The sequence below is a fragment of the Pristiophorus japonicus genome, chromosome 16 (assembly GCF_044704955.1).
Source record: "Pristiophorus japonicus isolate sPriJap1 chromosome 16, sPriJap1.hap1, whole genome shotgun sequence".
In the NCBI taxonomy this organism is placed as follows: Eukaryota; Metazoa; Chordata; class Chondrichthyes; family Pristiophoridae; genus Pristiophorus; species Pristiophorus japonicus.
In genome coordinates, this window is record NC_091992.1 from 113777267 (window position 1) to 113803210 (window position 25944).

Consider the following 25944-nt stretch of genomic DNA (forward strand, 5'->3'; position numbering starts at 1 on the left):
ATTTCAAAGTGCTTTACAGCCAATGAAGTACTTTTGGAGTATAGTCACTGTTGTAATATAGGAAATGCGGCAGCCAACTTGCATAAGCTCCCACAAACAGCAATGTGATAATGATCAGATAACCTGTTTTTTTGATTGAGGGATATTGGCCAGTTCATCAGGGATAACTCCCCTGCTCAAAATAGTGCCACACCATCTTTTTACGTCCACTTGAGACAGCAGACAGGGCTTTGGTTTAACGTTTTATCCGGCACCTCTGACAGTGTAGCACTCCCTCAGCACTGCATTGGAGTGTCTGCCTAGATCTTTTTGTGCTCAAGTGCCTGGAGTGGGATTATGAACATACATCCTTCTGACTCAGAGGCGAGAGTGCTACCCATTGAGCCACAGCTGACACTTTCGACAAGGCGAAAAAAGATGGTAATGGGTGAATACCTAAAATGGGTGGGTGATTTTGACAACCTGATTCCGTTCTGGGTGCATCTCTCTTGTTCTCTCTTTCTTTCTCACTCACTCACACTCTCACTCCATACCAAGGAAGATTGTAAGGAGATTTAGTATCAGTACCATTTTCTTCTTTTTTACAATGTCAATGCTGTGTGTTGAAACCATCCAGCCAGCCAGAAACACAAAGAACGGCTACATTCTTCCATGGTCTTTCTTACAGATTGTAACTATGGCCATCAAATGTCACTTTATGGAGGGGGGATATTGAGGTACATCTCTCCATGTTCAGAGCGCCCTGGCTCCAAGACTGGCAATGTATTTGTCCGACAGTTCGAATGAGAACTTAAGAGAAGATATTCTCACTGTAGAGGTAGCCATCTTCTGTCAGTTGGCTACACGGCAGACTGAAAGAGGTCAGGGGGTAACTGAGGAATCATGCGGGAAGAAGCAATAAGAAGAGAATTAGGGGAAGATTTTGAGGGGGCACCATTGTGTGTGTAATTGACTGTAGATGTCAACCTTTGATTTGTTGCATGACGAATGACCCATATTACCAAAAAAAGTTCCATTCATTTCCTCAGGCAGAAACGAGAGGAGGAGACTCCAGGAGACGTTTTCTATTTTGTTGACATTCAAAGGCATAACGCTGAAATAGCCGCTTTTCACCTGGACAGGTATGATCCTGGTTTTATCTAGTGCAAGAAACCCAACATCATTGTGTGTATACATAAAGGGGCTGAAATTGCCCCATTCTGTAAGCTCCATTAACGCCTCCAAGGGGCAGGAATGGAGCGGAGAGCGGATGAGCCGACCCCGGGCCTTGAGTGGTGGGAATGGGTTTCCGCACTGCCTGTCTTCCTGCCCCGTCGGGCACGCGCCGACCCCTGCAGGAAGCTGTTTGTGGCTGGGCGGTGCGACCATGGTGACCACGGGTTCGGCCGCCTGGCACCCCCTCTTGGGTGGTAGGCTGCTAGCTCGGCCGAAACCCTCCCTGGTGGCCATGTGGACCTAACTAAAATATATGCAGAGTTCGCAGTGGCCCTCCCCTTTAACTGAAGGGTCAGCGCGGCGCTGATGACTCGAGTGCCGGACGACCCGACAGAATGGCACTTCCGCCCTGCTGCAAAAAAAGAAATTAAAGTGCTCAATATCGGGCGAGTCTCTGCCCCAAAACATTAAAAATCGGTAAGTGCACCCCATTTGGGGCAGAGAGCAATTTCAGCCCCAAAGAATTTTCAATAACTGTTAATTGACAATGGGATGAATTTTGTGCTGAATATACACTTGTGCTGATTATAAATCGTAAGAGCTCCCTGAGGCTAGTTAGCCAGCATACTGAGGCTGCACAATAATCCATTTCATTATGTAGATTAATGTATTAATCTTTCATTCTTGATAGTCATTGCAGTGCTCTGCAGTGGTAATATTTTTGATGCCAGCATGTTTTAGTGCATGTTCGAACGATGTGGGCAACAGTGCCAAAGCCACATTTACTGTCTGTTCATAATTGCTCTGATTTTATAATTGAGTGGCTTGCTAGACTACTTCAGAGGGTGTTAAGAGTCAGCCCCATCGTGTTGTACTGGCGTCACGTGTAGGTCAGACCAAGTAGGCATGACAGGACATTGGTGAACCACCTGGGTTTATAACAACAATCCAGCTGCTGTCTTGCTCATTCTTTTCTGGTTACGGTCCACAAATGGCCAGATTTATAGAAGGATCAAAAGCACGCAAGGCCTTTGAGCTGTGTGATCTTGGGGAGTAACATTTCTCCTGTCCATTTTTATGGAAAAAGTCAATGTCAGTAAAAAAAGAGGATTTTCTGTTTCCCCAGAAAGTTGAAATTCAACCGATTGTGAATATCTCTTAAAAGAAAAATCAGAGCCATATGATTCTCGGGGACAGAGAGAGATAACCAGAATGTCAACGCTCCATCAATGAGAGGAAGCTATGTGAACGCAGATAGATTCTTTGGTGCTTAATGCTTGGGCTATTATGTGATTTGATTATATTTTGTAATTTATAATCTCCCCTGTCACAGTTTAAAAGAAAATCCTTTCCCTATGGATTATCACCTGCATAAATGCACATCTAACTGGGAGGAGAGAATGTTGGTGCTCCCCCTGCGGCCGTTCGTGCCGATGAAGTTATTCATTTTACAGACAGGCGATCAGAGTCTGTTTTTCACTAGAGCAAAAAGAGAATTTCTACATTTTAAAATATAAATAAACTACCCAACTGAGACATGGCATTGCGATAAGTTCATGCTGTTTCTGAGGAGCACAGCAAGTGCCGGATTTGTAAGAAAGTTTCTTTGTGAAGTTTGTACTTGAGATTCTTTATAAACACTGTTATTGTAAAGATTACAGATGGCTCACATTCCACCTATAGTCAAGCCGAAATGCTATAATTATGTCAACCACTTAAATCTTTCAGAGCCAGTGTAATCCTATACAGCTTCTCTGTAGGGCGACACATCTATCTATGAAAACAACTGGGTGGAGAAGGGATTTTATTTTTAATTCGCATTCCATTCCTAAAACTCAACTGTGGAATGGGAATTGTAAATAAATACTCGACCTCTGTATTGAATCTATTCCTCCTCCCATGTTATCCGTTCATGGGAGCAACTCCCCGCCATCCATTTACATTCCCCCTATCCCCCCTAAGCTGGAAAGGTGGTGGTGTTGAGGCTGAGTTCTCTGTTGGGAAGTGTGCTTGGAGGAGGGCAGCTGGCCTTTCGTCTCCTCTGCCCAAGGTGGAGAATGGACTATAAGAGCTGCTCCGTCTAGCAGCCTGGTTGAGGTCTGATACATCACACGTTCAGCTACAACACATGACCGTCTGCTGTTAGTTAACCACAACACAGTCCTCCTGCCCCCAGGACCTAGGGTTAAATTTATCCCAGGGATGTAGGGGGTCAAATTCAACTCTGGTGGGGGCACTGGAAAGAAAGATCGGGCGGCTGATCCACAACCGCCTGTTTTGTGTCGCTGTTGAAGCTCCATTTGAGCCCTCGGAGAGTCAATCGAATCCCTAGAGAATCCAGAGCAACAAAATGCATTCAAATCGGACTCAAGTTGCCACTGATTTAGCAGTCACTCTCATTGTCCTCAAACATAACCTGCGTGCAGTGAACCAACGGGGGCTGGAGCTTCTTTTGAGGTTTGAGTTAAGACAATAAAATAGGTAATAATGAGGCAGGAGAGACGGGATTTACACATTCAATCAATCAATGCCAGTAGCTGATCTAAAACCTTCAATGACATTGATGAACATGACAGGGCAGACATAGATAAAGAACTTCAGTAACATACAAAGACAATAGTCCCTTTCAGCTATTAGTGACAATTGATAACAGAATATGTACTAAAGTAGCATTGGTCAGGAATTTAACCCCGTGTGTCCAAACACACACAATTTAACCCCGTGTGTCCAAACACACACAATTTAACCCCGTGTGTCCAAACACACACAATTTAACCCCGTGTGTCCAAACACACACAATTTAACCCCGTGTGTCCAAACACACACAATTTAACCCCGTGTGTCCAAACACACACAATTTAACCCCGTGTGTCCAAACACACACAATTTAACCCCGTGTATCGAAACACATACACTTTAATACTAAATACTAAATATATTCAAAAAGGAGTTAGATGTAGTCCTTACTACTAGGGGGATCAAGGGGTATGGCGAGAAAGCAGGAATGGGGTACTGAAGTTGCATGTTCAGCCATGAACTCATTGAATGGCGGTGCAGGTTAGAAGGGCCGAATGACCTACTCCTGCACCTATTTTCTATGTTTCTATGTTTCTATGTTAATAATCATACTTGTATCTGAAAATATATCACTCAAATCTATTACAAAAGCAAAATACTGCGGATGCTGGAACCTGAAATAAAAACAGAAAATGCTGGAAATCTGAGTGGGCCACACAGCATCTGTGGAGAGAAAACCAGAGTTAATGTTTCAGGTCGATGGACGTTAACTCTGTTTCTCTCCACAGATGCTGCCTGGCCCGCTGAGATTTCCAGCATTATCTGTTTTTATTTCACTCAAATCTATTATTCATTGTATTCATTGTATTCGCTGACGAACTAATACTTTCTTTTAAAGAATTCTTGATTTCCGGCGTGTTCCACCAGTGGCTGGCCGAAAGATTAACCTAAGTAAAGAAATCCAAGCCCTGACTAGAAATGAAGAGCTGCTATCCACTTTTTTCATCTCGCCAGGTAATGAAGAAAGTAGCCGAACTCTACAGAAGCAGAATATTTATGTACTACATGGCAGCTCAAAAGCAGCTTAGTCAAAGAAATTTGTTTGCACCATCCTGTAGTTAATGTAATGCAAGATATTCAGATATTCTGCTCTCACAATGTCCAAATTCAGTAACAATTTCAGCAGTGTAAAAACAGTAGCTAATTATCATCTGTTTTTACCATATAAAGGCTTGTGCTTTATTATTGTTTAATTTGATAAACCCATGACACAATTCCTCATTTTTCTACAATGCTGAGGCATTCACTATCACAGAGGATTTCAACTTGGCAAAAATGGCCAGACAGACAATCTTCTAACATTTTAAAAGTTGGCAACTCAACTATTTAGTTAATCTAAAGCGATGGTTATAAGAACATACGGGAGTGTGGAACAAGAATGCTACTTGACCCAACAAGCCGCTCCTTTCATATGCTGCGTGCAGTCCTTTCCTATTATGGACTGCGCCCCACTTTCTTAACCTCCTGAGGGAAACTTCTACGTAAGTACTTCCTGATCCCCAAAGATAAGCAAACAAAGCTCCAAACTGTCGGTCCATCCCCCACGCTATTCAAAGCTGGCCAGTGCCAATAGAAAGAATCTGTCTTGTGTCAAATTATTTTGCAAGTGTTTTATTCAGCTCAAAACAAAAGCCGTTGAATACCTTGTGGAAGGGTTATGGTAAAGAAATACTTAAGAGGAACTTTCCTGGAATGTGCCATACGCCTGCCCACAGAAGTAAAGAATGTACAGAAGCATTTTGAAAGGGAATCTGTACAGACGGAAGTTCCTTTCTTCCTCCCTTTGCCGAAAGCCTAACAGTTTTATTAGTTTCTGTGGAAGCTGCTGAAATAACAAAATGTACTCCCCCCTTTTCTGTTGTATATGCTTTGTGGGTCTGCCAACCCTCCACGATTGTCCTGGAACCTCCAAGAGTTAGAGATTAATCGCCTGGACACTGCTGCCCGCAACCCAGGGGAAAGATCACAGAGGCATTAAAAAAGTGATTTTTTTCCTGATTTTCTTGCAACACTTTTGTTTATTAGTTAGGAAAATACTGGAGATGGGCAAAAAAAAGCGGCTGTTTGATTGGGCGAGGCAGTTGTTGGAAGAAGGTCATGTGACGAAACCTCCAGGAATATGCCCGACCAGAGTTGGCAACCCTAATTAGTTTTCAAGTTAAAAAAGTAAGTTTTGTACATGGTCATAACAAAATTAATAACATTCATTCTGTTTCTATTCTTCCACAGAGAACAATGTATGCTTCTTTTCAAAATGCCTGTACTCGTGCAAGACAGAGTATGCAGTATGTGGGAATCCTTACTTGCTGGAAGGGTCAGTGTCTGCTTTCCTGCCTGACCTTTACATTGCACAGCGAGAACTCATCGCAAACCCGTGGAGCAGGTCCTACACATTCGTTGATAAAGAAGAGTAAGGATTTATTGTTGTGCATGTGTCAGCTCCAGGGGAGTTACAACATTCTTTCTTTACAGATATTAGCAACTGAAGTAGAACAGGCTTATTTAGGGCCAGCAATTTGGGGACCACGAGAAGAACAAACCAGCCAGGATTTATGTTCAACTCTTTTTCCATGACTTCATTGTTTCTTTGTTCTCCGCTTGCATGCTTTCTATTTAATTTGATTAATGAATTTCCCCAAATATGTACGAAAGAGGTCTGTATTATAAAAAAGAGTTAGGACAATCCTGTTCAAGTGATGGCATTCAACCACCTGTCAATGATACTCAATCAGCGGACGCATCTTACCAGTGGAGTAACATACACTTATCACATTTTCCACAATTTGCTGAGACAGCATGTAACAAACATGCAGGCCTTGATATTAACCCCCCCACGATGGGCAGGAGAGGGCTGGAGGGAGGGAACGTGGCCCTAACCCACTACATATGTGCCCATTACCATTTTTGACGGCAGTGTGTTTCAAGGCGTGTGAGGGAGGGGCTCTTCGTCAACATATGCAAATCAGGCTCCCACTGTTTAACAGTTGCCTCGTGGGTTTCCCAGGGCTCAGGAAACCCGGCAGTGAACGGAAGGCAGGAGCTGCGGGCTCCATAATATGAGCCTTTTACAGCACTCCTCATGGGTCAGGAGGAACAGTAGTGCTTCCCCCAGCCTCTCAATGAGGCCTTCAGCCACCCCTTTACCGATCGCAGCCTCTGTCTCCTTCCTGCCACAATTGCCGGCCTTCACACCGCCCCCCTCCACCCCATCCAGTTTTAATCTCAAGGCGCCTTCCTTCTCCCACCCTTCACAAAGCCCCAATCTCTCTCTCACTTCCTCCCACGACAGACTCTCTCTTCCCCCCCCTCCCCCCGCAAAGCCCTGATGTCTCGCTCCCTCCCTCCCATGACAGACTCTCTCTTCCCCTCACCCCCCCCCTTCCCGTAAAGCCCTGATGTCTCGCTCCCTCCCTCCCATGTTGGACTCTCTCTTCCTCCCCTCCCCCTGTCCCCCTCCTCCCCCGTCCCCCACACAAGCCCCAATATCTCACTCCCTCTCGCGATGGCCTTTCTCTTCCACCACCTGCACAAGCCCCGATCTCTTGCATCCTCCCTCCTGATTGCCGTCCCCATCCTGCCAGTGGTTTTTCCCGCCTGAAAGCTGTCCAGCATGTCGATTTGGCCATGCTGCCAGGTGGGAAACAGAAGGAAAAAAATGATAATGAAGTCCTGCCATCAAATTCGGCAGGACCTCCACGTCCTCTGCCTTGCCGGGGTTTCCTTATGCTCCCCCGCCCCCCCCCCCAACCCCCAGTCAATATCGGGGCTGCAGTGTCCGAGTTCTGAGGCGGTCAGTTGGTTGACCTGGGAGTGCTGGGGCACGAGAGCACAGCCACGATTGCCATGTGCAATTTCCTCGATTTCCACTGACAGTTGAGAGAAGTCTGCGGAGATGAGGATCTGTGACACTTCCTTACAGGGATGAGGGGACAGTCACGGTGCAGATACATCCAAAACATTCACATACAACTGAACATCTGGACAGAGAGTCACATTGGAGGGGGCCTGGCAGCTGGGCCTTGGTTGTGGTCTCAGCAGTGGAAAGGAACATACCATGGGGGAACCCTGCAGGAAGTGAAACAACTGATAATGGGACGGAGCAGAGAAGAGTAATGAGGATTCCTGAAGTAATCTCCCTGAAGTATTTGTCAAAACGGCCTTGGTCGGTCTAATTCAATAATATAATTGGTCTTGATAAGGAAGGAGGCAAAATATATTAGCAATTAGAAAAGTCAGGAACAATTTAGCCACCCGTCAGGTCCTATGTAGTCAAAATGATAAAAATGAGACCAGTTTGAACTGCCTTGGAGTAACCTTTATTTGGCTAAGCACTAATGGATATGTTGACATTATGATGTGCTGTTCATGTTATTATGATGTGGAGCTTGAACATTTTTATAATTGCTTGCTGCTTTGTTTTCCTGCAGGTGGGAGACCAATCCAAACTACTGTGAAAAGATCAAACGTACTCCTCCATACAACATGGGTAGCAGATTACTGAACGTTATCGATATGGCCATATTTGACTTTTTAACAGGTAACCATTCACAGGAAAATAATTTTCTCATCACCTTCCAACTGTTTCAACAACAACTTGTATTCATATAGCGCCTTTAAGGTAGTAAAACTTCCCAAGCAGCTTCACAGGAGCGTCATCAAACCAAAATTTGACACCGAGCCACATAAGGAGATGTTAGGACAGACGGCCAAAAGCTTGGTCAATGAGGTAGGTTGTAAGATGCGTCTTAAAGGGAGAAAGAGAGGCAGAGAGGTTTCTACTAATAAAGCACTATTTGGCTTTAATTCCCTGTGGCGAACTGGCTGGCCTAACCTTGGTGCCTCAACAACACTTTTGCTGATGTTGGAAACTGCCTGCGTATAGATTTGCAGGAGTAACCCCCCGCACCGCCCCCCCCCCCCCGTCCACACCCCAATCTGTCACTCAATAACCCCTCAGAAATCACAACATCCTCTGTGCGTTCCCCAGGCAGTGATGAGTTAGCTCAGGGATTGCTACAATTGACCACAATGCCCTTGGATTACGAAGGTGAAATTTGGCCTGAAGTCTCACCCTTATTCGCATCCAGTCATTTGTGTTGGTTTATGCATTATGAGGACATTGGAGAAAGGCAGGATCAGTTTAGCTGTGATGCCCTTACAGTTGATTAGCCTGACAGTTACACAAACAGGAAGGCTGGCCAAGGTACCAGAGGGCAGCTGGCACCTGCAGGAATGTCCCCGAGCGTGATTCAGTGCTTTCAGGACAGGATGAGAGAAAGTAAAGGAGAAACACAAAGTCCCATCTCCATATAACAAACACAAACCACATTTCAATACAAGCAATAGTTACTTTAAAATGAGCAATAAATCATATGCCAACACAACAGGCAGACATCACATTTTAATACAGCAAATAATTCTTCTAACACAAGATTTCCAAAACCAAGCTGAAGTAACAGAAGACTCCAGCAGAGGGAGCACAGCGAAGGGAAGTCTGTCAGATTGATTCTGTGTTTGATTGAACCAGCTTACCCCTCTATGGGCCCAAGTTTCCACATGATTCGCGCCTGATTTTTAGGAGCAACTGGTGGAGAACAGACTATTTTAGAAATCACAATTCTCCACATTTTTTTTTCTGCAGTTCTAGTCAGGTAGAACAGTTCTAGTTTAGAACAGAATTTTTTCTTCAAAAAGGGGGCGTGTCCGGCCACTGACACCTGATTTGAAAGTTTCCACAGTGAAAATGTACTCCAAACTAAAGTAGAATGGAGCCAGTGAAGATTTTTGTAGAACTGAAAAAACCTGTTCTACACATTAAAAAATCAGGCGCAGGTTACAAATTAGGCGTCCAGAACGAGGTGGGGGGGAAGGGAACTCATTAAATTCGACAATAAATCCTTATTTATACTTCTACAAATATTATACAAATAAATCCAACCTGAATAAACATTTATAAGCCAAGAAAAGATTAAATAAACCATCTTCCTACCTGTGTGAAAGTGCTTCAGCCAGGGAGAATTATGCAGCTGTTCGTGCCACTGAGCGAGAGAGGGAAGGAGGGAGAGCATCATTTTCCAATCCTCTCTGGCTACATGTGTGGTGCTGGAGGACATCTAACGTTGTACCATTGTTTAAAAAGGGAGAAAGGGATAGACCGAGTAATTACAGGCCACCTCGGTGGTGGGAAAATTATCGGAAAAAATTCTGAGGAACAGGATAAATCTTCATGTAGTAAGATACAGATTAATCAAGGACAGTCAGCATGGATTTGTTAAGGAAAGGTCATGTATGACTAATACCCCAGATACTCCTTCCAGTTGAAACAGTGATTTACTTGTATTTCTTTCAATTTAGTATACTGCATTCCCTGCTCACGATATGGTCTCCTCTACATTGGGTGACTGCTTCGCAGAACACCTCCGTTCAGTCCGCAAGTGTGACCCTGAGCTTCCAGTTGGCTGTCACTTTAATTCTCTACTTCACTCCACTCTGACCTCGCCATCTTCGGTCTCCTACACTGTTCTAACGGAGTTCAACACAAGCTCGAGGAACTGCACCTCATCTTTCGTTTAGGCACTTTACAGCCTTCTAGACTCAACATTGATTTCAATAATTTCAGAGTGTAACCACTGCCAACCTTTGGTTGATAATGAAGAAGAAAAGGGCCGGATTTTTGCCACGTTTGCGATCAGGTTTTCGCCACAATTTGACCCTCTGCGGCAAAAACCCGGTCAGCGGGATCCTCGGGCACCTGTTTGCGGTGGTGCTTCGACGTACCGCCATGGACAGATGCGCTGACGTGCAAGGACACAGATTGCGTTTGCGTCATACTTTCGGCTCTCTCCCGATCCTTACGCCACGCCCAGAGCAGTGACAGGGTCAAACCTGTCGGTGCAGCCCTGCCAGCAGCGGTAAGTATGAAGACCTGCAAAAAAGGTAAGTTAAAGTTCTTATTTTTAAATTCTTTTTCAGCGAGTTAGTAGGTAAGGGTTTTGTGAATGTTTTTTGCAATTTTTTTCTCCCCCCTCCCCAGGCCTTTCTCGCAGCACTACCAGCCCCGGACTAAAGTTGCCGAAACTCGTGGTTTGCGCCGCGAATCGTCGACAACGCCGACTTTACCAACCCTGGTGCAAATGTAAAGGCCAAAAGTTAGGACTAAAAATGGTAGCGCAACGAAAATGGTAATTTTGGTGTAAAGCTATCGTTTTCGACAAAAATCTAGCCCGTAGACTGCAGGAAGATATCAATGGACTGGTCAGGTGGGCAGAACAGTGGCAAATGGAATTCAATTCCTGGAAGTGTGAGGTAATGCATTTGGTGGGGGCTAACAAAGCAAGGGAATACACAATAAATGGTAGGACACTGAGAAACAGGAACAGAGGGACCGTAGAGTGCATGTCCACCGATCCCTGAAGGTAGCAGGACAGGTAGATAAGGTGGTTACGAAGGCATACGGGATACTTGCCTTTATTAGCCGAGGCATAGAATATAAGAGGAGGGAGGTTATGCTTGAACTGTATAAAACACTAGTCAGGCCACAGCTAGAGTACTGTGTGCAGTTCTGGTCACCACATTACAGGAAGGATGTGATTGCCCTAGAGAGGGTACAGAGGAGATTTACGAGGATGTTGCCTGGACTGGAGAATTTTGGCTATGAGGAAAGATTGGATAGGCTGGGGTTGTCTTCTTTGGAACAGAGGAGGCTGAGGGGAGACCTAATTGAGGTGTCTAAAATTATGAGGGGCTTAGATAGAGTGGATAAGAAAGATCTATTTTCCTCAGCAGAGGGGTCAATAACCAGGGAGCATAGATTTAAAGTAAGTGGTAGGAGGTTCAGAGGAGATTTGAGGAGAATCTTTTTCACCCAGAGGATGGTGGGAGTCTGGAACTCATTGCCTGAAAGGGTGGTAGAGGCAAAATCCCTCACCACATTTAAACAGTACTTGGATATGCACTTGAAGTGCATTAACCTACAAGGCTACAGACCAAGAGCTGGAAAGTGGGATTAGGCGGGATAGCTCTTTGTCGGCTGGCACGGATGCGATGGGCCGAATGGCCTCCTTCTGTGCTGTAAATTTCTATGATTCTATGAACTTCCTACTGTATTCAAATTGTATCAGAATAAGGAAATGCTTGCTGCTATTGTATGCAGCTCCCCTTCATACCTGCTTTCGTCGCCCCTCCCCCTCTGTACCATTCTTAGCCCTAATCTCTGCAACTTCCTTCCCCTCCCAAACCCATCCACTTCTCTCTCCACCTTTAAAGCCTCCTCATTATCTTTTCAGCCATGCTTTTGCTCATCTCTCCCAGCCCTTTCACTGTGGTTTGGTGTCTGCTTCTCTTGTGTGAAGCATATTTGGGACATTTTCTGTGTAAAAGGAATTCTTTTTGTCGAGTGAAAGTGAGGCAAACAGCTGAAGGATTGAAAGGCATTTTACCATTGCCAGACAAAAAAACCCCACGAGGAGATTCAGGGGCTCCACCATAGATTCAATGATTAATATTTATACTTAATTACACCTGACTTGCATCATGAATTATGTCAAGCTCATTGAGGACAAAAGCAGTTCAGCTGGGCTAAAAAAAAAAAGTGAATTTAAACAAAGAATCTCTCAGTGTGAAGTCATCCCTGGAAAACCTCCTCCTGCTGCTAATTCAGTCAATGTTTCCACATTTATTTTCAGGTAATATGGATCGACATCACTTTGAGGTCTTCACAAAGTTTGGAAATGACGGCTATCTCATCCACTTTGACAACGCGAGAGGGTAACAGTTTATATATACGGTGCCATTAATGTAATCCGAGTGCCAAAGAGAACAAGTAAAACATATTATAACCTTTTTGGGTTAGGGTTAGGGTTAGGGTTTGATTTAGAATTTGATTTCTTAGATATTACAAGTTGACACAGAGCAGGATGAGAGAGCAAGGCTACAACGAAGGCTCATTCAGTCACCTTGTCCCCATTCAGATTCTGCACTCCTGATTGGTTCCCTTCAGTCTACCTCCAGTTTACCTGCAGCTCACACAACTGTTTGCACATGTCAGAGAATTCTTAACCCATGGAATTATCGGCACTTTTGACTGCTGACCTCCGTAAGGTTCCTGTAACTCGCTATCCTCAAACAGTCCAAAGCCAACACTGTATACAGGGTATAATAAAAACAGAAAATGCTGGAAATGCTCAGCAGGTCAGGCAGCATCTGTGGAGAGAGAAACAGAGTTAACGTTTCAGGTCGATCAGAATTTCTGACGAATGGTCATCGACCTGGAATGTTAACTCTGTCTCTCTCTCCACTGAGCATTTCCAGCATTTTCTGTTATTATTTTCAGATTTCCAGCATCTGCAGCATTTTGCTTTTGTTCCAAATGTCTTGTGTTCTGTTTATTGAGAAACATTGAGAGGGAAATATACAGAAATATGATGGATCAGATTTTACAATGCCCTGGGTGATTATTGTTCTCAAGCATTTCAAACAATTTCACTAAACATAAAGGAATCAAATTACTCTATACACAGACAAACAAATAGGCCATAAAACAACGCACTCAATCGTACACTCAGATTCTTGTCACTTGCAGTCACATGCTCACTTATACACGTACACACACAAATTCGCGTGACCTCAACTGTCCTGATTTAGATTTTGGCTTGTAAGTTCTGCAAGGTTACTTCCAATCTCCTATTATAACTTCAGTGGAGGTCAGCAGAACCCCTGGTTGTGAACCTTTGAAATTCCCTACCCCAGAGGGCTGTGGAGGCTCAGTCGTTGAATATATTCAAGACAGAGATCGATAGCTTTTTGGATACTAAGGGATATGGGGATAGTGCGGGAAGGTGTCGCTGAGGTAGAAGATCAGCCATGATCTTATTGAATAGCGGAGCAGGCTTGAGGGGCCGAATGACCTGCTCCTGCTCCTTTTTCTTATGATCTTATGCAGAAAGTTGTAAACGGATAAATAACAGCCGTTTCTCCAGAGTTTCTGCCGGAGTCACAGAAGATCGGGATATCTGTAGAATTTCTACCCCTTTCTGTTTTACATTTGCAGTCACAATTTCCTGTCAAGTCTCACTGCATTGTGTCCATGTTTAATACTTAATAAGTTACTTATGATGGTATCATTATAAATTCTGTGGGAACTCTATTTGAATAATAGAGCATTCGGACCAAGGGGATAAATGTCCTGATTAGTGGGGCATGACAAATAACCACCAGTGGAGAACAGCCATGCTTTCTGCTCCCTTTAACTTCTGACTCTGAGGGAATGATTTCAATCACTTGATTCCTTACCAGATGCAGCAAAGGGAGGGAAGGTAGGAACATCTGGCCCAGCTGTGAACTGCAGCTTGGCAGTGGAGAATTTTTAAAAAGTCTTTAAGACCATCCAGCTGCTGAGCAGACATAGAGCTGGAATCCTGCCCATTGAGAACACAACTCCAGCTGTGTTGAGGGAAGCATTTAAAAAATATTATTGGCTGGTGCACTATTAAAGGTGGCCTCCCTTTTTTAGCCCTTATCGGGGCAGCAGTTCTTTTCTCCAGTGGAAAATGGCCCGTCACTGCTGATGTCTGACTGGGACAGGGACCATTACTAAGGCTAATGATTTAGTGCAGCCCTTGAAGCCTGTGAAGGAGCAGTGAATGACAGACCGCAACTGCAGCTATCAGGTGCATACGCCAAATCTCAAAGTTGCGGTCAGTGTCAAAGGCGGAATGACAGCGAACCCTGCCAGTTCACTGTCATCTGGTCCGCAAATTCGGGGCCATTAAAGAAAAGTTGTCAGACTATGAAGACTATCGATGATCGGGATTGCAAACTACAAGCAGAAAATGAACGTAGAGGTGTCTCAGAATCTCAGTCCAGGTAACTGCAGGGCAGTCTGAACTGAAAACACCCCCACGGTGCTTGTGGTGAAAAATAAGTCTGCATACAAGTCGGCTGATGGAAAACCACCAGTGCACTGTCACTGTTTCCAAAAGATGTGTATGAAATGAGTAGGCAGCCAGCTGGGGTTTATTATAGCTAGTCTAGGCTAGCTTTGCGATTTACGTAGAAGTGATTTCTGTGGTGAGATTCCAGTTCCTCTAAATATTTCGGTTTGCATGTACGAGCACAGAGACAAACGATATTCCAGACACCTGTGAAAAACACGCTACTTGGAGATGCAAAGGTGTCTGAGCTTTGCAGGTTACCGTCTCCTCGCTGAGCTGGTATCTTTAGAGTTTCTTTAACATTGCTGATCACGGAACAGCCAGCTTAGCAATAACAACAAGCATTATGAACAAGTTTGGAAAATGTCAGAAGTTGTATCTGATTTAAAGATGCGTCACGCTTTCTGGCACTGCCCAAAACACAAGACAATTGTTCAGCCTTGCCGGTCACTAGATATCAGTCAAATCCGCAATTGGAATGTGGCACTGTCCCAGCATGGAGTTTCAGTGATTGGTTAATCATCCTGGTAATTGCTTGGTTTTGCTGGTTCTAACAGATTATTTGTTAAATCACTGTAATCTCGAACATGAACTTTCTTAGTCATTTCTAGTGGAATTTACAGATAGTCTGCCTGGAATTCCACCCAGCTGCAGACATCCATTATACTCTTGTTGTTGCACCTATGCCGTCACAAACCTACTTTTTGGTATCTCTAGAACAACAACTACTTGTTTTTATATAGCACCTTTAACGAAGGTGCTTCACAAGAGCATTATCAAACAAACTTTGACACTGAGCCACATAAGGAGATAGTAGAACTTGTTATGTATTGATGTGTGTATCGTCCTGGTACCTTAAATGTATAATAAGCACAATGGTACACCACAGAGGGCGCTGTGGTGGGACACCTGAAAGTACCTGCAAGAGGGAGTATAAAAGGCTGACCACCACACCCGAGAGTCACTCTGAGGCTGTTCAATAAAGGACAAAGGTCACAGCAGTTAGAGTAACACCAGACCGTGTGGAGTCAGTGATTTGTGTGCTACATACACCACATTGGCGACAAGGAAGCGGACGAACTCCACACAACCATGGCTACTCTGAGCTCACTAAAGGATTTTACCGTGGGCAATGATTGGGAGGCCTTTACGGAAAGGCTCGAGTACTACTTCACAGCAAATGACCTGATGGAGGACACGGATGCAATGAGAGATAAGCGTAAGGCGATATTGCTCTCCAGTTGTGGAGATGAGGTTTACTGTCTCGTCAGGGATTTGCTGGCACCTGGGAGCGCCAGGGACAAGTCATACGAGGAGCTGACTGAACTCATTCGTGACCAGTTGAAACCGAAGGAGAGCATCCTCACGGCCAGATACAAATTTTACCGTCACTGCAGACCTGAGGGCCAAGATATCACTAAATATGCTGCGGACCTCAGGAGACTCGCGGCGCCGTGTGATTTTGGTGCACACCTTGACAAGGCGTTGCGGGACGTTTTCGTTATGGGGATTGGCCACGAGGGCCTCCTTCACAAGCTGCTGGCCACGGAACCCACAGTCACTCTGACAAAGGCCATCGCCATCAGCCGGGCACATATGACCTCGACTTGCAGCACCAAGCAAATAATCCACACAGTCTCGAACCCGGCAGGCACTGTCCACAGGATAGCGCCCACCACGGACAAAACTGCAGAACGTGGCTCTGCCCAGGGCAGAGAGCACGGACCTTGGGTCCTGGAACTCAGAGTCCGCTGAGGGGGGCCGATCAAGCAGCACCATGCTGGCGCTGTGGAGGAAGCCATGGGGCTCACCGGTGCAGGTTTGCGGAGTACACGTGCAATACCTGCCACACGAAAGGCCACCTTCAGCGTATGTGTAAAAGAAATTGGACTCACCATGTGGCTGAGGTGATGGGAGATGATCCACCATCCAGCGAGGAGCAGGCAGAAGAAGATGAGGTGTTGGGACTGTACACGTGCACCGACGATTCGCCCCCAGTGATAATGGAAGTAAAAATCAACGGAGTCCCTGTGAGTATGGAAGTGGACACGGGCTCGGGTCCGTCGTTGATGAGTCGGAGAACTTTTGATAAACTGTGGATTAACCCAGCTGCACGACCCAAGCTGGTCCCGGTCACGGCGAAGCTGCGTACCTACACCAGGGAACTGATACCTGTTCTCGGCAGAGCGATGGTGCAGGTATCCCACCGGGACGAGACGCACGGTTTACCTTTGTGGGCCGTTGCAGGCGATGGGCCGACACTCCTGGTCCGTGGGAGCTGGGAAGACTTCACCACTCCACAGGCTGCTGCTCCCCGGGGTGCTGCCGTGCCCCGGGTCCCCAGAGAGCAGCGCCGACCGAGCTGGAGCTGCAGCCTCAATCCACCCACAGGGAAGCAGAGCAAGCCCCAGCCCCGGACCTCAAGCCATAGAGATCCGGCAGCCTTAGCCCCCACAGGCAAGTAGCCCTGCAGAGGCAGGATAATGGGGGGGCGGGGGTGAGCCGGCGGGGCGCTGCGGGCGGGGTGCGAGGGATCCAGGATGGCCGGCGGATCGGAGGGGCAAACACAGAGGGAGAGTCGGGCGGCGGCAGCAGTTGGCGGCCATGACGGCCGCAGAGGAGGCTGCTACGGTGGCAGCCGGAGAAGCGACTATGACGACCGCAGGAGAGGCGGCAAGTCAGGTGGCAGCGGAGGGGAGCGGAGGCTGCGGCGGCGGAGGGCATCCGGAGCGGCAGAGAGCAAGATGGCGGCGGCCTCGTGTCCAGAGCAGCAGCGCATCAAAGTTGGCGGCGCCCAAGGAGAAACCTCATGGAATCCTGCTGCATCAAAGATGGCGCCTTAAAAAGGAAATGCACCCGGGAGTCTTAAAAGGGCCTTACCACGTGGTGGTCCCCATAAAGTACTTCTGTAAGGCAAGAGCGAGTCTAACATGAGCTATGTTGATGTGAGATGGCGGATTTATAATAAGAATTAATATTTTAATGCTGAATGGTCACTGTGTTTGAGTAAAATAATGGATATGAAGTACAATTAATGATAAGAGCTAATAAGGAAATCAGGGATCCTTAACCGGTCAATAACTAACCGCTCAGTGTACCCGCAACCCGTTGACGCACATCTGTACCAGATAACATGTACCATACTAACGCACTCTCTATGCCTACCTGCCTTCCGTTGGACAAACAAAGTCGAGATCCCCGGCAACGGCTTTGGGATTGGGGGGGGGAGTGAGATGTTATGTATTGATGTGTGTATCGTCCTGGTACCTTAAATGTATAATAAGCACAATGGTACACCACAGAGGGTGCTGTGGTGGGAAACCCGGAAGTACCTGCAAGAGGCAGTATAAAAGGCTGACCACCACACCCGAGAGTCACTCTGAGGCTGTTCAATAAAGGACGAAGGTCACAGCAGTTAGATTAACACCAGACCGTGTGGAGTCAGTGATTTGTGTGCTGCATACACCACAGAACTGATGATCACAAGCTTAGTCATAAAGGGGAAGGTTTTAAGAAGGGTTTTAATAGAGGAGAGAGAGGTAGAGAGGCTTAGGGAAAGAATTCCAGAGCTTAGGGCCCAGGCAGCTGAAGGCACGGCCACCAATGGTGGAGCGATTAAAATCAGGGGTGCGCAAGAGGCCAGAATTGTTGGAGTAAAGAGATCGCAAAGGCTTGTGGGGCTGGAGGAGGGTAGAGAGATAGGGAAGGGCGAGGACATGGAGGGATGGGAATTTTAAAACTGAGGCGTTGCCAGACCAGGAGCCAATGTAGGTCAGTGAGCACAGGGGTGATGGGTGAATGGGACTTGGTGCAAGCTAAAATACAAGAAGCAGAGTTTTGGATGAACTGAAGTTTATGTAGGGTAGAAGATGGGAGGCCGGTGTGTTGGAATAGTCAGGTCTAGAGCTAGCAAAGGCATGGATGAGGGCTTCAGCAGTAGATGAGCTGAAGCAAGGGCAAATTCATATAATCTATTAACCATGGTGTGATATTGCATGCTTTTCATGAGCAGAAAAATGAATAAGTCTGCTTATTGTGCAAAGTAACAACTAATTGAAGGATGCATTACAACTTTGCCGAACCAGTTTTTAAACCCATTTCTTTCTTTCTCTTAGGTTTGGGAAACACTCACATGATGAACTCTCCATCCTTGCCCCCCTGACTCAGTGCTGCAGGTAATCCCACACTGTTAGCATGATATCATATAGAGAACAAATGGGTCCGAAATTGGTATGTGTTGTGCCTGTGTTTCGGGTGTAAAACGGGTGCAAAGCACACGAATTTAGCAGTGGGATGGTCTGTGCCCAATCTGCATGGGCATTGGTCGCGCTGCTAATCTTTCGCCCCGAGACTGCTGATGTGGCCCGAGGACTGATCTGCATTGACCCTTGGGTCTCTCGGTTCGGGGCGGGTGCTGGCCGCACGGCATCGTATCTGGGCCCGAAACAAAACTCAGACTCGTTGCTCGGCTATTTGACTCTCAGACCATGCTGGATAAGCTTCACCCCAAATTCAGGGTCCAAATAGCCACCTTTAAAAAATTGAATAGTTAGTGAAGCCCGACAGAAGCCGATGCAGCTCTGCTCTTGGTCACATGGGCTTTGAGATTCCCCCTGGCTGCCAGCCAACTGGAGTCAGTACACTCGGGAGCACAAAAACAACAACAACTTGTATTTATATAGAGCGACAAACACTCTTAAAACTACGGGACATCAGTTTTTAGTACAAAATGATGTAGTATTGGCTGGAGTAAATTGTGTTTTTCATCCGTTCCATGTTTTGAATTTATAAGGAGTTAAGGATGATAAAGTAAAGTTTTGTGATACCAGGGACATATTTAATATTTTAAGTGAATTTGCTGCCTTCTTTTTATATTGGCTCTGTGAAACTGGTTGTCAAACTTGCTTGGTGCTCAGAGATAATGCTGACAACCCATGTGATTATTGAGATGTCTGGAACCATTTTTAAATATTGCTTTTGTAAACTGGGAAGATGGGATCACTGCCTTGGTTAGCAAAATAGTCCCTTTGTTCGCTGTACACTTTTTTGGGGTTGGAAAGAGTGACTGAATTAGACAGCGTTACTATTAGCAGGATGCCTTTTGACCAGTGCATACTGTGTTAGCTATTGCAGGTTTTTTCTTGCATAAACCAGTAACTGTGGCCTGGATTTTGCTGTCAGCGGCGAAGGAATGGCACTCACCATTCATTACGCTTTCAGCTGCCCACAGCGGGCGTTTGAGCGGAAACTTGCAGTTACTAAAGATCCTTTCCAGCGGGGCGCCCTTTACAGGGGATCTGTGGCATGTGTGAACAGGGCAAGCAAAAGCATGGCTCTTCAACCAATCAGATTGAAGAATCCTCACTGAGACACGCAGAGTCTAAACCAGGAAGTGTGAGTTAGAATATTTAATTCAATGCAAAATCATGAACAGAAAGCAAAATAAAGAGCAGGAAAGAAAGATGGGATTAATATAGATAAAAGGGACAGAAAGAAAATGTTAAAAAAATAATAATTTAAAAAAATCTCCAACAATAATTAAAATTTGAAGCAATGAGACTCCACACTTTTAAAAGTAAAATTTCAGTGCTAGAGAGGTTGTTTGACAGTAATTAAAACTTATCCCCAAAGCGCTCTAGATTTTTTTTCATGCACGGTCCCTTTAAATTTACTGTCAGGCCACGCATGCACAGTATCTTTTCCAGCAGCAACACTTGGTGAGCAGCCTGCATGGGATCTCCCGATCAATGCACTGCCGCGTTGAACATTCACTTACACTTGAATGGACAAGCCCTAACTTTTTCTGGCGTATTTACTGGGTATCTAATGGGTAAGTACACAAACTTCACACCCTTCATGTGTTTCAATACTGAATCACTCGGTGAGGTACCGGTGTAGTGAAGCTTGTCAAGGAGCAGGGCAACTTGGTACAGCAACTTCCTGATCTCCGGATTTGACTGCGCATGTGTGGATGCCAGAAGTTGCTGTCTGATTTACTCCTCAATAATGGTGAGCGCGGAGAGCCTCACTGTTATTCTTAATGCATAATCTGGGCCAAGGGGAGACCTCATTGAGCTGTATAAAGTTAAGAGGGGTCTAGCTAGAGTGGCTAGGAAGGACCTATTTCCCTTAGCAGAGGGGTCAACAACAGGGGTCTTAGATTTTAAGTAATTGGGGGAAGTTTAAAGGTGATTTGAGGGGAAATTTCTTCACACAGAGGGTAGTGGGGGTCTGGAACTCACTGCCTGAAAGGGTGGTAGAGGCAGAAACCCTCACCACATTTAAAAAGTACTTGGATGTGCACTTGAAGTGCAGTAACCTACAGGGTTACGGACCTAGCGCTGGAAAATGGAATAAGGCTGGATAGCTCTTGGTTGGCCGGCGCCAACACAATGGGCCGAAATGGCTTCCTTCCGTGCTGAAAATTTCTATGATTCTATACGTTTCTAACTCAACACCCTATTGTCTCTTTTATAGAATAAAGAAGTCAACACTCTTGCGTTTGGAGCTGTTGTCGCAGCCGGATTATCGGTTGAGTGACGTCATGCGGGAGTCCTTGCTTCTCGATGCCCTCAGACCAGTTTTGACAGAGCCTCACCTGCTTGCACTCGACAGGCGTCTGCTCGCAATACTGAAGGCAGTTCAGGAATGTGTGCACCAACACGGAGCTGCTGATGTGATCAATGACGATGTGGGAGATGCGTTTGACATCATGGACTTTAACAGCAGCGTGCTGGCCAGGTAACTGGCTGCGTGCTTCCAGTCATAATCACAATGGACCAGAGCCACAGAAAGGCAAGGACGGAAACTCCAGCGAGAATAGAATTCTCCCCGCCTTTAAAAAGAAGACTCTCTGTTGATGTGTTAGATTTTGTTTTGATTTCTTGTGCCACTTTCAACTATTTCTGAAGATGCACTACTGTCGACTGACTCTCAGCGATGTTTAAAATGGGGCAATTTTGCCCATCTAAGTGGCTTGGCTCCCCAACCTGATAGTTTGAAGGACAGATTGAGGAGCTTCCTAGAAACTACTTGATTTCGCTGCATGAGGTTAACATGTTCATTCCCTATCTGAGCCATTAGGTGGAGCACCGGATCATCGGTGAATACTGCACTAGTTGGGTGAAGGAGCCTCTGTCCATCAAGTCCTGCTCCGTGAGCTGCCCCTGCTCCGAGGTGGGCACAGGCACTTCAGCAGGGAAGTCCACACCTGGACTGCAATCCTGCCCAGTACTCCCAGTATAATACCATTTGTAGGGTTGTCACACTCTGCTACTTCCACATCTTTTAACGGGGGATAAATGGAGGAGGACAGGAGATGGGATTGTGGCTCGAGTTCTGTTGCTTGCTTTGTGCTGACGAAACTTTACTGGAGACTGAGTAGCCTGAAAAGGTAATGGGGTCGAATTTCACTGTCGGGCAGATGGCCTGCGGAGCGCGGGGGTCAGAACGCAGGGGTCGGAGCGTGGGGGTCAGAGCGCGTGGGTCGGCCTGCAGAGCAAGCGAGTTGGAGCAAGTGTATCCCCCTGCAGAGTATACACGCCAGGCGACCTAAGCCTCGGGTGGGAGGCTGGGTCTATTTTGAAGGCCAGTCCTCATTAACATGCCGCCAGTGAACTGCACGCTCTGTAAGGGTGACCCATCGCAGGTCGGCACAGTAGCCAGCGGTCTGGAGATTGTCCCGACCGGCGGGGAGGTCAGTCTGGGAGGGGTGCAATCATGGAAAGAATGAAGGGGGCGGTGGGGGGGGGGAGCTGGGGAATAGCCTGGAGTGGCAGATTCTCATCGAGCCTGCTGCCCCCACAAAAATAAGTTTAGATTTACCTTTTTGGCGTCTCTTCCTATTGACCACCGGGTTTACCGAATGGAGCATCTACGATGCACATTCCAACCACTAAGCCTGCAACATTGCACTGGGGTCCCACGTACATCACAGGACCCTGATTTGCGCAGATTCATGGGGCTCCCACCTGACACAGTCAGGTGACCGGGCCACCCAATGGAAGGCCCAGGCTAACATGGCAAGAACACTCTGCTACCGTCCCACTGCCCTCGGATGGAGAGAGTTAAACTCGTCCTAATGTCGCCATGTCAGAACACAGAGAAGCAAGAGAGAAAGGAGTTTTGGTGTCCAGTTTGTATTCTACAAATTTATGGACATCGCATACAAAGCAAAAATGGTCTATCCTACGATGACGACATTAATTTTATTTATTTTTTATCTATATTTATATCTATCGATATAAAAGATTTGTGCTGAATTTGCAGCTGTCACATTTTAGACACCACGCAAGCACAGTCTGTTCCACTTAATTTAATATGTGCTGACAATTCAAATTTTCTGTCACTAAATTCTCTTTGCGGTGTTATTTCTGTTGCTTCATTCAACATAAGAACATAAGAAATAAGAACAGGAGTAGGCCATTTGGCCCTTCGAGCCTCAATAAGATCATGGCTGATCTGATCCTGGCTTCAACTCCACTTCTCCTCCCACCCACTCCCCATAACACTTGAGACTCCCTTGTCACTCAATAATCTGTCTATCTCCACCTTAAATATATTCAATGACTCAGCCTCCACAACTCTCTGGGGTAGAGAATTCCAAAGATTCACAACCCTCTGAGAGAAGAAATTCCTCCTCATTTCCGTTTTAAATGGGCGACCCCTTATTCTGAAACTATGCCTCCTAGTTCCAGATTTCACCACTGAGGGGGAAACATCCTCTCTGCGTCTATTCTGTCAAGCCCCCTCAGAATCTGATACGTTTCAATAAGATCACTTCTAAGTCTTCTAAACTCCAATTAGTACAGGCCCAACCTGCTCAACCTTTCTTCATATGACAAGCCCTTCATCTCAGGAATCATTCTTGTGAAATTATTGGGTGATTCTGTTATGTATGTAATAACTCGATAGACTGAATACTGTAAACTAACACAGGTACAAACCTGGCTCTGCTTTATTAGGGCCCAAAGTGATTACATTACAAGATGGCTTGCCTTTTATACCTGGGCTGCACGCACGTGCGTACAGCCCAATGACCTCCGACAGTCACGCCAACTAGTTGCTAGTAACTCCAAGCATATATACATAGAAACATAGAAAATAGGTGCAGGAGTAGGCCATTCGGCCATTCGAGCCTGCACCGCCATTCAATAAGATCATGGCTGATCATTCCCTCAGTACCCCTTCCTGCTTTCTCTCCATACCCCTTGATCCCCTTAGCTGTAAGGGTCATATCTAACTCCCTCTTGAATATATCCAATGAACTGGCATCAACAACTCTCTGCGGCAGGGAATTCCACAGGTTAACAACTCTCTGAGTGAAGAAGTTCCTCCTCATCTCAGTCCTAAATGGCCTACCCCTTATCCTAAGACTATGTTCCCTGGTTCAGGACTTCCCCAACATTGGGAAAATTCTTCCCGCATCTAACCTGTCCAATCCCGTCAGAATCTTATATGTTTCTATGAAATCCCCTCTCATCCTTCTAAACTCCAGTGAATAAAGGCCCAGTTGATCCAGTCTCTCCTCATATGACAGTCCAGCCATTCCTGGAATCTGTCTGGTGAACCTTCGCTGCACTCCCTCAATAGCAAGAACGTCCTTCCTCAGATTAGGAGACCAAAACTGGACACAATATTCCAAGTGAGGCCTCACTAAGGCCCTATACAACTGCAGTAAGACCTCCGTGCTCCTATATTCAAATCCCCTAGCTATGAAGACCAACAAACCATTTGCCGCCTTCACCGCCTGCTGTACCTGCGTGCCCACTTTCAGTGACTGATGAACCATGACACCCAGGTCTCGTTGCACCTCCCCTTTTCCTAATCTGCCGCCATCCAGATAATATTCTGCCTTCGTGTTTTTGTCCCCAAAATGGATAATCTCACATTTATCCACATTATACTGCATCTGCCATGCATTTTCCCTCTCACTTAACCTGTCCAAGTCATCCTGCAGCCTCTTAGCATCCTCCTCACAGCTCACACTGCCACCCAGCTTAGTGTCATCGCAAACTTGAAGATATTACACTCAATTCCTTCATCTAAATCGTTAATGTATATTGTAAAGAGCTGGGGTCCCAACACTGAGCCCTGCGGCACTCCACCTGTCACTGCCTGCCATTCTGAAAAGGATCCGTTTATCCCAACTCTCTGCTTCCTGTCTGCCAACCAATTCTCTATCCATTTCAGTACATTACTCCTAATACCATGCGCTTTGATTTTGCACACCAATCTCTTGTGTGGGACCTTGTCAAAAGCCTTTTGAAAGTCCAAATACACCACATCCACTGGTTCTCCCTTGTCCACTCTGCTAGTTACATCCTCAAAAAATTCCAGAAGATTCGTCAAGCATGATTTCCCTTTCATAAATCCATGCTGACTTGGTCCGATCCTGTCACTGCTTTCCAAATGCGCTGCTATTTCATCCTTAATGATTGATTCCAACATTTTCCCCACTACTGATGTCAGGCTTTAATTACCCATTTTCTCTCCCTCCTTTTTAAAAAAGTGGTGTTACATTAGCTACCCTCCAGTCCATAGGAACTGATCCAGAGTCGATAGACCGTTGGAAAATGATCACCAATGCATCCACTATTTCTAGGGCCACTTCCTTAAGTACTCTGGGATGCAGACTATCAGGCCCCGGGGATTTATCGGCCTTCAATCCCATCAATTTCCCTAATACAATTTCCCGCCTAATAAGGATATCCTTCAGTATCTCCTTCTCACAAGACCTACTGTCCCCTAGTACAATCGGAAGGTTATTTGTGTCTTCCTTTGTGAAGACAGAACTGAAGTATTTGTTCAATTGGTCTGCCATTTCTTTATTCCCCATTATAAATTCACCTGAATCCAACTGCAAGGGACCTACGTTTGTCTTCACTAATCTTTTTCTCTTCACATATTTATAGAAGCTGTTGCAGTCAGTTTTTGTGTTCCCTGCAAGCTTACTCTCATACTCTATTTTCCCCTTCTTAATTAAACCCTTAGTCTTTCTCTGTTGAATTCTAAATTTCTCCCAGTCCTCAGGTTTGTTGCTTTTTCTAGCCAAATTATATGCCTCTTCCTTGGCTTTAACACTATCCTTAATTTCCCTTGTTAGCCATGGTTGAACCACCTTCCCCGTTTTATTTTTACTCCAGACAGGGATGTACAATTGCTGAAGTTCATCCATGTGATCTTTAAATGTTTGCCATTGCTTATCCACCGTCAACCATTTTAAGTATCCTTTGTCAGTCTATCCTAGCCAATTCATGCCTCATACCGTCGAAGTTACCTT

At 45.8% G+C, this 25944-nt stretch overlaps 1 protein-coding gene across 1 annotated transcript in view; it reads left to right on the forward strand.

Moving 5' to 3' along the window:
- fam20a (FAM20A golgi associated secretory pathway pseudokinase) overlaps window positions 1-21461 on the forward strand; it is a 56298-nt gene extending 34837 nt beyond the window's left edge. Inside the window, exons 5-11 of the mRNA XM_070858212.1 lie at window positions 1029-1121; window positions 4571-4686; window positions 5962-6142; window positions 8160-8269; window positions 12417-12498; window positions 18779-18838; window positions 21141-21461. Of these exons, the coding sequence (XP_070714313.1) occupies window positions 1029-1121; window positions 4571-4686; window positions 5962-6142; window positions 8160-8269; window positions 12417-12498; window positions 18779-18838; window positions 21141-21408 (910 nt within the window). The 3' untranslated portion in view covers window positions 21409-21461. The remainder of the gene's footprint in view (window positions 1-1028; window positions 1122-4570; window positions 4687-5961; window positions 6143-8159; window positions 8270-12416; window positions 12499-18778; window positions 18839-21140) is intronic.
- Window positions 21462-25944: the final 4483 nt, after the last annotated feature.